Source organism: Cygnus atratus, chromosome 28, assembly GCF_013377495.2.
Source record: "Cygnus atratus isolate AKBS03 ecotype Queensland, Australia chromosome 28, CAtr_DNAZoo_HiC_assembly, whole genome shotgun sequence".
Taxonomy (NCBI): Eukaryota; Metazoa; Chordata; class Aves; order Anseriformes; family Anatidae; genus Cygnus; species Cygnus atratus.
The window spans coordinates 1,215,782-1,228,481 of NC_066389.1; the positions used below are offsets into that span (position 1 = coordinate 1,215,782).

A 12,700-nucleotide genomic window follows, 5' to 3' on the forward strand; every position below is an offset into this window, starting at 1 on the left:
CCGGCCGGGCCCCGAGACTCCGAGCGCTGCGGACCCTGACCTGGACCCCCCCCCCGATCCCCGCGGGGGTCTCGGTGCGGCCATGGGGGCGCGCGGCGGAGGACCTCCCCCCCCCCCTACCAGAAGCATTAACCACGGCGGCGGGACCTTTCCACCCCGCGCTCGGTTGTCCCTTGTTTTTTATTTATTCCATAATTATGTTTTCGTTTTTAAAGTAACTTTTTTTTTTTCCTCTTTTTTTTTTTGTCTTATGGATCCTGGTGGGTTTAAAACAAAAAAAAAAACAACAACTGAGTTTCTTCTTTTGGTTTGAAATAATCGTAATCAGATTGTTTTTAAAGACAAAGTTCGATTTTAGAGTGTTTTTAAGGAGAACGTATTTACCGATAGAAAGTTTTCTTTTTTTTTTTAAAAAACAAACACTTTTCCTGAGGCATGTTCTTTGACTTTACTAGACTCGATTCAGCAGGGATTAGTAGGGGTGCATACACATACGGGCGGGGACTTGGTTGGCTTCAGCTGTCTGTCCACGGAGAGCAGGATGAAAAGTGTGTGTGTATATGTACATAACAATGTAAAGTAGTCCTTAAATACTCCATTGTGCAGTGCCTTTAGACGTTCCACTTTCTATAAAGTCTTCAAAAAAAAAAAAAAGTTTGCATATATATATTATATATATATGATGTAATGTTATAGAAATATATGTATAATATACATATTTTTTCCAGGGGTATCTGATAGCTCTGTATTTTGTTATGGAAGTTGAAAGAAAAAAAAAAAAAAAAAAAAGTATTTTACCTCAAATTAAAAGTTAAATAAACCTTTTAAATAAGCATTTCTGCTCTTAGCTCGCTTCTTGGGGCTCCCACCCTGCGTTTCCTAGACCCGCCACCGGCTCCGCCGCCGTCGGCGCCCGCTCCCCGTCCCCGCTCGGTCCCGAGGGAGGAGACGCTGCCCCAGGTGAGCGCCGCTGCGGGCGCGGGGTCGGGTCCTGGGTCGGGTCCCGATCCCATTCCTGCCATCGCGACGGGGCAGAGCCTCTTCTCCCCGGCCCGCGATGGCAGCCGGGATTCGCGTTCCCCCGCACGGGACGGGGATCGGGTTGTTGCTGCGCATCCATCGCGCCAGAGCCTCTTGGCTCGGCAGCTGCGCCGCTCTTGAGGCCGTTTTAAACTAAATTTAACTAAAACTGGCTGAAATCCACGCCCTGAAATCAGCGCGTTGTTGACCGGGCTTTTTGCCAGTTTTTTTATTTTTTTTTTTTTTAAGAGCGTTTCTGCAGTGGAAAGGGGCTTGGGAAGAGGGGCCGGGGGGAGGCGTGGAGCAGCCCCGCTCTGTCTGGGGAGGCGGGACGGGGCTGCTTTATTTGATTTTATTTATTTTATTTTTTTTTTTTTTTGAGCACAGAGACGGATCTGTGTCAGGAGGGGATTAGGGGCTGGAGCTGCTGGCTCCCGGCCCTGTGCTTGCACCACGCAGCTCGGCGTCGCCGCCGTCCCCTTTCCAGGCCTTTTTGTTGTGCTCCTGCGAACGGGGCAGCCCTGGCTCGAGCCCCGCGGCTTTCTGCTCCCTTCCCTCAACGCACAACGAATCTAACGAGCAGTGCGCGTTTAATTAAGCCCCCGGTAATTCCCAGGGCACATGCGCTGGGGTCCTGAGGGCTAATCCTCCCTTACCAGCCCTTTCAGCCCTTCCCATGCCAGCAGTTTTCAGGCGTCGAATAGAAGACCCCTGGCGTGGGGGGCTCTGTGCCCGCTGGTGCCCGAATTTGCTCTCGCCGCGTCTTGCGGCTGCGGGGCCGGCACCGTGCGGAGCTTTCGCGGGGTGCCCTGAACGAGAGGCCGCCGTCCCGAGGTTTTACGGCATCCTCAGCACGAGCTGGGCCTGTCGGGAAGTTCCCAAAACGCCTGCGTGCGGGTTGCGAGCCTCCCGCTGCCAATGTTTTCTCCTCCGTGCGTTCGCTCCGCGAGGTCCAAGGCAGAAAATGTTTCCACACGCCGGAGCGGAGCTGGCAAGTGCAGGTGAGGGAGGGACGCTGCTCCCCGTCCAAACGCGGGCTGCGGAGCTGCTTTTTCTCCCCCGACGAGCTGGAGCTCTGGGGGCTGCAGGAGACAGCCCCCGCGCGCCTCCCAAATCCTCTCGCACCGAGCGCTCGCTTGGGATGCTCGGCCCCACGCGGGGTCAGCCCCCACCCTGGAGAGAGAACAGCCAGGAAAACGAGGGGAGAAGCTGAAGTTTTGCAGCTGCCCTCCCAACTCCTCGACGAGAAGGGAAAAACGCAGTTTCGCAGACGCTTTTCCAATTTTGTGATTAAAAAGGAGCCCTCTTCCAGCCCCCCCGCCAACCTCTCTGAAGCAGAATGCTGTCTGCTTTCCAGGGAAAATAAGGGAGGTTTGGGCCCGAGCTGGAAAACCAAAGCTTAGTATTTAGAAACTTCCAGTAAAATCAAAGCAGTAATTTTCCAAAGCGGCCCCAGCAGCTCTTTCTGGGAGCCTGGAGCTGATGGCAAAGCTGATTAGAGGCTCCTCGCCTGCCTGCGAGCTCCCGGCCAGGTGCTCCCCCTCCTTTCCAAACACCGGCGCAGCCAAAAGCCGAGTTCAAAGCCCCGCGTGGGGGCTCAGGGCAGCGACGTGAGCTGGGGGGGCTGCGGGAAAGCCCCCAGCCCAGCTCCCCCTTCCACCTTCCCTCGCTTCCCACTCCCAGAGCTGCGGCAGCGAGGGGGTGATGCTGCAGCCTCCTGGGATGGAGAGGTTTTTTTTTGGGGGGGGGGGCGCGCAGCAATTTGGGGCTCGCGAGACCCCGGGGGGAGGAAAGGGGGGTCGCTGATGGAGCAGGGAAGCGGCATCCTTTCCCGCGCCTCCTTTCCATCTCCTTGACCCCCCCCCAAGGTTTTTTTGTGGGTCCCCGTGTCCTTGCTGGGGGGGGGAGCCGATGTGCCCCACGCGGTAGCCTCGGGGGCGCTCAGCCCCGCAGCGGAGGGCAGGGGGCGGGAGGGGCCGGTGCTATTGATCTGCCAGATTACTCAATTTCACCCGTATTGATCAGGTAATTGCTTTATCTCAGTTCTCATTTGGCCGCTGCTTTATCTGCTCCCAGCCCTGCTCCCCGGCACCGAGAGGCACACGCTGGTGGGGGGGGGGGGGGGGGGGGTGGGGGGGGGGGGGGGGGGGGGGGGGGGGGGGGGGGGGGGGACAAAAAAACCACCACCTCCCCCCCCGCCCCGAGCATCCTGGGTCCCCAAATCTCTTTCTCCCCGGCCAGCTGCGGCGCTCACAGCGTGCATGGGACCGAAGCCCCCCTTCGGGGCCGGGCATCCCTATGGGGTCGATGCTATGGGGTGGGGGAACAGCTCGGGGGCTTCCCAAAGCCGATGTGTGAAGGGTGCCCAGCCCGGCTCTCGGGGGGATGCTCGCACGCAGCTGGGCGCGTGGGAGGGCTCCGCACCCCGCTGGGGATTCCCCGCGCCCTCTCCCCGCGCGCGGGCCAAGGGCAGCTCTGCCTCGGTTTGCTTTCAAGCTTCGCCCCGGGTCTTCGCGTGAAGCCCGCCAGCCGCAGGGGTCGGTGCTGCCTGGAGGGGGGACGGGGGCTCTTTTTGGCCTCTCCTCCCCAAAATCCCATCCCACGGGGCTCTGCTCCGCAGGCTGACTTCGCCAGGATGCTCCCGTGACGGCGGGAGCCCTGCCGATACCCCCAAATTCGCAGGTGCGACGAAACCCCCGAGCTCTTTTCATCCCGTCCCTGCCTCCTCCTAGCGCGGTCTTACGCCGGGCAATTAAAACCACCTCCAGCCCCGCTCCTGCCTCGGGTGCCGTAATCCTCCCTTGGCACCCGAGCCGCGGGGAGGAGGGACGAGCAGCGCCGCCGCCTCTGCCAGCTCCGCGCAGCCCCAGGGCCCGATCCTGCCCGGCACGTGGGCTGAGCGCGACGTCGCGCTGGATGGGGCCGGGGCGCCCAGAAATGTGAGCGAGATGGGTTTATTACGCGGAGTCTGTTGCTGCGATTGTTATCGATCCGCAGCTGTCACCTTCCATTGCTGCTAATGGGACGTGAAGAGGCTTCGGTGACCGGAGAGGCGCGTGCGCTCCCGCGTGCCGGCCTCATCCTGCTCTGGCGCAGTCCCCCAGCACCCCTGCTCCCGCTGCTGCCTCCTTTCTCCTCTCCTCCTTTCGCATTCCTGTCCATTTCTGCCATTTCTCCTTCTCCCCTCTCTCTCCAGCTCACTTTTCTCGTGCCCTCCTCTTGCAGCCCCCTTTTCCCCCCTCTCCTCCTGTTTTCCATCTCCTCTGCTCCTCTCATCTCGCTCCTGCTCCCTTTTCCCAATGGCTCCCTCCCTCCCTGCTCCCTTTTCGGCCCAATTCTGCCTTTCATTTTTGCCATCACCTCCCTTGCATTTGGCCGTTTCCCTCTCTCGGCCGCACGGACGCCCCATCCGCTTGGAGCCCCTTTTTGGGGTCACCGTCAGCTCCGCTCCCACCCCGCGGAGTGGGGCTCTCCGCGGCCTCTTCTTTTTCTGCTTTCCTGCCCCACCTCCTCCTATTATTTTAATTTGAGAGGGCAAGGAGGGAATTAACCCGTGAGAAATGACACCCCAGGGCCATCACGGCGGGGGGGGGGGGGACAGGGAGGTGGAGGCACGTGCCCCCCACTGCCCTCCGGGGGCCATCGGGGCTGCCCCAAGGGGCATCGCCCGGCACCGGGGGCTCCTGGAGCCAGCGGCTTGGGACCGGGATCTGGCCCCGGGGTCCCTGTCCCCTTCGCGTGGTGGGGCTGGCGGCCCCCGCTCCCTCCCCGTGCCGCTGTCGGGAGCCGTTCAAGTCTGAACAGATAGCGAGCCGCCCGGGCGATTACTCCCAATTAAGGGGAGGGAAAGCAAAAGGAGCCGGAGCCCGCGCGGCGCTTTGGTAGGCAAAGCTCGCAGCGCCCGGGGCCCTGGCACCGTGCCGCCGTGGCTCAGGGTGTCGCAATGGGTGGGCAGCCGCGCTCCGGCTACGCCCTGCAGGACTCGCAGCGAGCTCCTGGATCGGCAAGAAACGAGCGGCGGCTCCACCCGGCCGCCGCGCTGCCCGGGCGCGTCCGTCTGGCTCCGGCTGGGCTCGGGCCGCGGGCAGCGGCGCTGCTCCGCCTGGGATCGGGGCGAGCCTGGCCCCAAAGCCCGGGAGGTGCCGCAGCGTCGAGCGGCGTCCCGGTGCCTCCCGCCCTGCCCTGCGCCCTCGTGCGTCGCCCGCTCCCCGGCCGTGCCGCCACGCGTCCGTCTGTCACTCATCCCCCCCACACACACCCCGGTATCGCTTTCCATCACGTTAGCCTCGGTTGATTTAACCAGAAAACAACCCCAGAATTTAATTCCCCGGCAATGCTTCTCCCATCTCGATCAGGAGGCCGGGCTGCTCCCTGCTGCCTCCGCTGGAGCCGAGCCCCTCGAGTAACCAGGGGATGGGGAACGGGGCCAGCCCGCAGCCGGGGCTTTGTAGGGTGGGCGAAACCCACTGCCCTCCGGGGGCTTTGTGCCCGCGGCAGACCCCACGTGCCTGGTGGCAACCCGGGATGGAGCCGGTGGCAGTGCCCGGCCCTGGCGGCCACCCCAAGCCCCTGCGCTGGTGGCTGGCCGTGGAGCATCCTGCTGGGGACGTGCCGGGCTCGGGGCGATAGCAGCCCCCGTGCCTTCTTGTCCACGTAAAAAAGGTTTGGATGGGGAAAACGGGGCTGGAATGAACTCGGAGCCATCCAGCAGGGTCGGGCTGCCGGCGATTCGGGTGCCTCTGGGCTTCGTGCTCGGTTGCGTGCCTCCAAGGTGAACCCCGTCCCGGCCAGCGCGTCCCACCCGCTTCCCCCGCTCACGCTGCCAGCCCCGTCCCTTCAGTGCAACCCCGGCGTCGGGCACAAAGGGTCCCGGGGGCATCCCCATTGCCCACGAGGAAGAGGAGGAGGAGGAGGAGGACGGGGAAGAGACCGTGGCTGCCACAATCGGGCGGCTGCAGCGGTCGGCAGCCCGCGGCCGGTGAGGGGTTAACGCGATTGTCTCCGCAGCCACGGCCGCCCTCCCGGGAGCGCCGAGGACTGGGTTTTCATTTTAAGTAACCCTAACGCGGCGTGCGATGAAATGCATCGGGGTCGGGCGCGACAGAGGCGAGGAGCGCGTCGGGGAGGCGGACGCCGAGCGGCAGCCGGGAGGTAGGAGACGTGCCAGCGGTCCCGGTGCGAGGCACCGCGCGCGTGACCCTCGCCGTGGGCGCAGGGGTCCCAGGGGGGTCCCAGCCCCGGCGGTGCCTGGAGCTGGTCCCGTGCCCATTCAGCACAGGGCACGGGATGTCCCCGGGCACCCCGCTCCTTCCCCCGGTGCTGCTGGGATGTCCCTTCGGGGTGGTGGCGGATGCTCGGGGTCACCACGGCGGTGGCAGCCTCGTGCTGCCGAGGCTGCTCGGTGCCCCGGTGCGTTCTTCACCGATTTCACCGAGGTCTCGCCCCGCAGACAACTTCCAGGTGGACTCGGCTGCGTCTCTCTGCTGGATGACCTGCAAGAGAGAAGGGAAAAAGGGGGAAGAAGGGGAAATTTGGGGGGATGGCTTCTCCCAAGCAGGGTTTGGGGAATTATTCCCCCCCCGGCTGAGCATCCCCACAGTGCTCGCGTCCAGCCAGGTTGGTGCCCCTGCGCCAGCACCGAAGCGGATTTAGCCAGCGAGGGAAAACCCCAAAGAGCTTTGGGGATTAGGAGCAGGCTCAGGGGATGCAGTGGCCGATATCCCATCCCAAATCCCAGCCCCGCTCCTCCGCAGGAGCCATCGCAGCAGCAAGTCGGGGAGCAGGGATGTGCAGCTGCTCTCAGCCCGGCCCCACAGTCAGCCTGCGTCTGTCCCGTAGCAGCCGGTGTCCCCGTGTCCCCTGTCCCCAGGGTCCTGCAGCCCCACGGTGGCCGTTTCCAGCCCCTGACACGCTGCCCCGGCTCAGCATCGCTCCCATCCCAGCGCTGGTTTTGCTCGTTAGGGACTCGCGTTTAATTCCCGCGGCGTCGCCCGTGGTGGGGACGGAGCGGAGCGCAGGGGACGGCGTCGCTCCTGCTCGCTGGGGGTGCGCAGAGCCCCCGTCCCCGACCCCTCGCCAGGACGCTCACAGGGCTTTGACTTTCCGAAGTGACCTTCACCCCCTGCCCCCAGCGTCCCTCCCGGGTTAGGGTTTCTGTTTGAGCGCGTTACAAAAGCCTTTTAAATCCCACAGCCCCTGGAGACCGAAGGAAGGGAAGGAGAGGGAGGGAAGGAGGAAAACCACTGCGAGCACCGGAGCCCAGGACGGATTTGGGGCTGGGGTCTGACCCTGCGGCATGGGGGGGCTCCCAGCCCTGGGAAATGGGGGGGGGATGTGTCACCGGGGGTGGCTGTGATGACGCTCCATCCCCACCGCTCTAGGGACGGGGACGGCCGGCAGCCCCTCTCCCTGCCCCATAACCCGGGATGGGGGTGCAGGGGGCGGCCCCACGGCCCCCAGCCCACCCTGCTCGACTCCCCCGGCCCCTTGCTGTTCCGATGGCCCCTAATCCGCTTGTTTTAATAGCATTAAATGCTTTTAAACAAACAGGCCCTTCACCTCTGCCTGCTCCGTGCGCGATGCCCGGGAGGGCTGGGCGGGCTGGCTAAGGAGATTGGAGCGGGATTTGGGAGAGATAAAGGGGCAGGAATCCGGCCAGATCTCACCCCGGACAGACAGACGTGTTTGCCTTGCGCCGTCCCTAGCGGGGGGGGGACACCCAGGTGTCCGGGCTCCTTGAGCAGGGCAGCGGGACCCCAGCCCCAATTTGGAGCCCGCCGCCTCCTTCCTCCATGTCCCCGCTCCCCTCCTCTGCCCCGCTCCGGGGGTCGCTCGCCCCTGGATGGGGCACCCCAGGGTGACACCCCCGGGCTCGGGGGTCCCCGAAGGGCTCTGGGGGGGAGCGCCCTAACCCCGCAGCCCTCGGCACGGCGGGATTGCAGGCAAGAGACTTGAAAGAGGCGGCGAGGCCCTCGCTAATGAGGGAGAATAAAGAAGCGGGGAGAGAAAAGCAAATGAGGAGAGCAAACAAGGAGGAAAGAAAAGGCAAGAAGAAAAGGCAAGAGTCATTTTCATAACCGCTTGGTGCCGAGCAAGCCCTCGGGGCGGTTTTTCGCCTCCTGCCCTTTGTATCTGCTGTTCTCAGGGGCCTGTTTGCATTTCTGCTCGAATCCAAACACCCCGGATTGCCCCGGTTGTATTTACCCGTCTGGGACGGCGCCGGGCCCATGGCTGAGCCCGCAGCGAGCCCGCCCCGAAGGGCACGGCGTGGGGCGCGCTCCCCTCCGCCGCCTCCCATCGCCCCCGTCCCTTTTTTTGCCTTTTTTTTTTTCCCCCCCCGTTTTCCTTTGAATCTCGAATCACGCTCAGATAAATCATGGGGCATCGAGCCCCCGTCCTCCCGGGCGCCAACAAGCACAAGGGGATGTGCCCCGGGCGGGGATCGGTCGCTCCATCTCTTTCCCTTCCATGCCCCAAATTTCCTCCTCCATGGGGGGAAATTTCCTCCTCCACGGGAGGAAATTTCCTCCAGCATGGGGGCAGCAGGGGCTGGGGGTGGCTGCAGGGGCATGGAGCTGCCCCTGGGCAGGATCCGGCCGCGGGAGCCCCCAGACCACCTGGCCCTGCTCCCCCTGCACCTTTCCAGCAATTTCTCCGCTCCCTGCCAGGGGGGTAAGAAGATTTACGCGTAACCCATCCCCTCCCCGTATATATGAAGGTGATTCTCCCTAAGACCCTCAGAAGCTTTCTCTCGCCCTGCCAGGGACGAGGTCCCCAACGGTGCCGCAGGTGAGTGGGGCAGGATGCGGCCGTGCCCCGGGGACTGGCGGTGCTTCGGTTTCTCTTCTCTCCTGGGACACGGGGAGGCCTGAAACGCCACCCGGGTGCTCCAGGGAGAGAGGAGGAACGGTGAATTTGGAGGGTTTTAACCTGCCGGGGTGCTGGGTGCCACCTGCACCCCTCCACCTGTCCTGCTGCTGCCCCGGGGGTGACCAAATCCTGGGCTTTCCCCATCCCTCCCAGCCAGCCCCTTTCCTGTGTCCTCCATCCCCAGGCCTGGTGGCCCCAGGAGCCCCCCGAGCCCCCCAGCTAGGACGCCGCAGCCCCCCCCCCCAGCCCCCCCCCCCGGTGCAGCCCCTGCGAGTGAGGACGTGACTGTCCCCACGAGGGACCGCGGCGTGGACGGGCTGGGGACCCCATTGCCCCTCTGCTTTCTGCCCGCAGGCTGCGGGATGCAGTGCGGCTGCGTGCCCCCCCCGCTGCCCGCCCTGCCCGGCTCCTACTGGGTACCAGGTGAGCGCCCAGCACGGCCAAACTGGGAGAGGTGGGGAGCGCCCTGCGGGGCCGAGTGCCCCCAGCGATGCTCCCCTCCGCGGACCCACAGCCACCTGGGGGTTGGGGGCACGTCACTGTGCCCCCCCCCCCCCCCCCCCCGGCAGAAACGGAGCTGCCTCGAGGGGAGCAGTGATGCTGCGGGGTGATGCCCCGGGGAGCCGCCGGGGCCCTAAGAGCGCACGGCTCGCTCCGCAGGGCTGGCTTTCCCCGACTGGGCGTACAAGGCCGAGTCCAGCCCTGGCTCGCGGCAGATCCAGCTCTGGCACTTCATCCTGGAGCTGCTGCAGAAGGAGGAGTTCCGCCATGTCATCGCCTGGCAGCAGGGCGAGTACGGGGAGTTCGTCATCAAGGACCCCGACGAGGTGGCGCGGCTGTGGGGCCGGCGGAAATGCAAGCCCCAGATGAACTACGACAAGCTGAGCCGGGCTCTCAGGTGCCGCAGGGAACGGGGGGGGCGAGGAGCCCTCGGGGACACCGAGAGCCCTGGGGGACACCAAAAGCCCTCGGGGACGTGGTGGCCGCAGGAGCGGGCGGTCCTGGCCCCATGGGCTGCAGCACAGCCCCCCTGTATGGGGACAGCGGGGACGTGGCCAGGGGGACCCCTCGGCTCTCCTGGTTCCCAGGATTTCGTGCAAAGCCCCCCCACGCCCGTCCGTCCACCCCCCCCCCACCCCCCCGTGCCGCTGACACCCCGCCACCCCCCCCCCCCCCCCCCCCCAGGTACTACTACAACAAGCGCATCCTGCACAAGACCAAGGGCAAGCGCTTCACCTACAAGTTCAACTTCAGCAAACTCATCTTCGTCAACTGCCCGCTGTGGGACGTGCGCTGCCCGGCCCTGCTGGCGGGCGCCGTGCCCCCCGCCCTGCCGAGCCAGGTACGGGGGGCTCAGCCCCGTGGGGACGGCCCCCGGGGACCCGCTGCCCCCGTCCCCACCGCTGCCACCACCCCGTTCGTCCCCGCAGCTGGTGCAGAACGTGGTGCTGAGCCGGCGGGCGCTGGTGGAGCCGCTGGTGTGGTCTCGGGGTCCCCGGCACCCCCTGCACCCCGAGGTGCTGGAGGAGAGCCGTAAGTGTGGGGGCACGGCGGGCACGACCCTGGGTGGGCACAAACCACGGCGGGCACGACCCCGGGTGGGCACGACCCACGGCCTCGAACGCCCGCGTGCACCAAGCCCGTGCCACCGTCGGGCACGCTGCCACCCAGCCGGGGGGGGGGGGACCCGCGGGGTTCGGTGCCTGGGGTGGGGGCGGTGGGTGCTGGGGCTGGTGGGTGCCGGGGTCGGTGGGTGCTGGGGCTGGTGGGTGCCGGGGTCCGTGGGTGCCAGGGTCGGTGGGTGCTGGGGCTGGTGGGTGCCGGGGCTGGTGGGTGCCAGGGTCGGTGGGTGCTGGGGTCGGTGGGTGCCGGGGTCCGTGGGTGCCGGGGTCGGTGGGTGCCGGGGTCGGTGGGTGCTGGGGTAGGTGGGTGCCGGGGTTGGTGGGTGCCGGGGTCGGTGGGTGCCGGGGTCGGTGGGTGCCGGGGTTGGTGGGTGCTGGGGTAGGTGGGTGCCGGGGCAGGTGGGTGCCGGGGTTGGTGGGTGCTGGGGTAGGTGGGTGCCGGGGCCGGTGGGTGCCAGGGTCGGTGGGTGCCGGGGTCGGTGGGTGCCGGGGCTGGTGGGTGCCGGGGTCGGTGGGTGCCGGGGCCGGTGGGTGCCGGGGCCGGTGGGTGCTGGGGTCGGTGGGTGCCGGGGTCGGTGGGTGCCGGGGCTGGTGGGTGCCGGGGTCCGTGGGTGCCGGGGCCGGTGGGTGCCGGGGTTCTCGCCCCCTGGGTGCAGGCAGCAGGGCCGGGTGCAGGCGGGGCCTCCGCCGTTGCCGGTCCCACAGCAGCACCCAGCGGCTGCGGCGGGGAGAGAGGAGGGGGCCGAGGGCGCCGGGGCCGAGGCGAGGTGGAAGGAGAGAAGGGGACGGGGTGGGGGGAGCACCCTGGGGTCCCAGCGTCCTCGGCCGTGGTGGCCGGCCGGGCTCTCAGGGTGCTCCCCGTCCCTCTCGCTGCTCGCAGGGCTGGGCTCCGCGTCCCCCCCGTGCCTGGGGGGCTCCTGCTGCCACCCCGAGGAGTTTCCCCCCTTGGCCGCCTTCCCCTGCCCGCTGCTGGCCCCCCCGCTGCGCGACTGGGCCCCCTTCCCCGGCCACGTCCTGCACCCCCCGCGCCATCCCCTGCCGCTGCTGCCCCCCCAGCTGGGAGCCCCCAGCCCCGGGGGGCTCCCCAAAACGGAGCCCTTCCTCTTGGGCCCCCCCTGCCCCCCCAGAGCCTTCCCCGGGCTCCTCGGGGGGGGGCTCGCAGCCGAGCACCCGTGCCGGCCGGGGGAGGACGGCGAGGAGGAGGAGGAGGAGGAAGAGGAGGATGAAGGCCGGCACGGCGTGGCTCCCGTGCCCCCCCGGCCCCCCAGCTGGGCCCTGCGGCCCCCCTAGGGTGGGCTGCCAGGGGGCAGAGCAGCAGCGAGGCCCCGCGCCTGCCCCCCGGCCTCCCCCCCCCCCCCAAGACGTGCCCCCCGCATGGCTCAGAAATAAAGCGTTGTGCAGCGAGGGGGGGGCTCGGCATCTCGCTGGCAGCCCCCCCCCCCCCCAAAAGCCACCGGGACCCCCGGCCGCGCAAAGGGGATTTGGGGGGCGGGGGGGGGGGGAAGGTGGCGCGGGGGGAGGCTGGGAGCGGGGGGGGGGGGTTCGGGGTGGGGGGGGGGCTCGATCCCGGCGGCCACCGCTCGCTCCCAGGGATTCCCGGAAAAGGGCCCCGGCCCGTTTTCGTTTTCGCTTTTCTTTGGTTTTCCTGCTGGGAAATCTGCGGGGGGGGGGGGGGAGGGGGGGGGGGAGAAAATGGGGGGGGGGACACGGGGGGGACCCCTGCACCCCGTCCACGGTGCCCCCACGCCCAGGACGCGTCTGTGGGGCCCCAACCCTGAGGCTGTGCCCGTGGGTCCCCAAATCTCCGACGTCCTTCTGGATGCACCCCCCCCCGCCCCCCCCGGGTCCCCCCAAATCCGTGCTGCCCCCACACCTTTTGGGTCCCCCAAATCCCCGCTGTCTCTCTGCCGCCCCCCCCCCCCTTGGTATCTGTGCGGGTGCCCCAGTTCTGTGCTTCCCACTCGAGTCCCCAAATCCCCGCTGTCCCCGTAGGTCCCCAAATCAGTGCCGTGTCTCTGACCCCCCCGCCCCCCTCCCCCCCCCCCCCGTTCCCGGATCCCCCAAATCCCCGCTGTCCCCGTAGGTCCCCAAATCCCTGCTGACCCCAAGGGTCCCCAAAATCCCTGCTGTCCCCATAGGTCCCCAAATCAGTGCAGTGCCTCTGACCCCCCCCCCCCCCACACCTGGCT

General features: G+C 66.5%; 1 protein-coding gene across 1 annotated transcript; it reads left to right on the forward strand.

The window, feature by feature from the left end:
* Positions 1-4,963: 4,963 nt before the first annotated feature.
* On the forward strand, positions 4,964-11,801 carry LOC126913597 (ETS translocation variant 3-like protein). The gene is made up of 8 exons (XM_050715829.1): positions 4,964-5,067; positions 5,861-5,998; positions 8,783-8,808; positions 9,244-9,312; positions 9,550-9,787; positions 10,075-10,231; positions 10,320-10,422; positions 11,392-11,801. The coding sequence occupies exons 1-8, from the start codon at positions 4,964-4,966 to the stop codon at positions 11,799-11,801; spliced, it is 1,245 nt and encodes a 414-aa protein (XP_050571786.1).
* Positions 11,802-12,700: the final 899 nt, after the last annotated feature.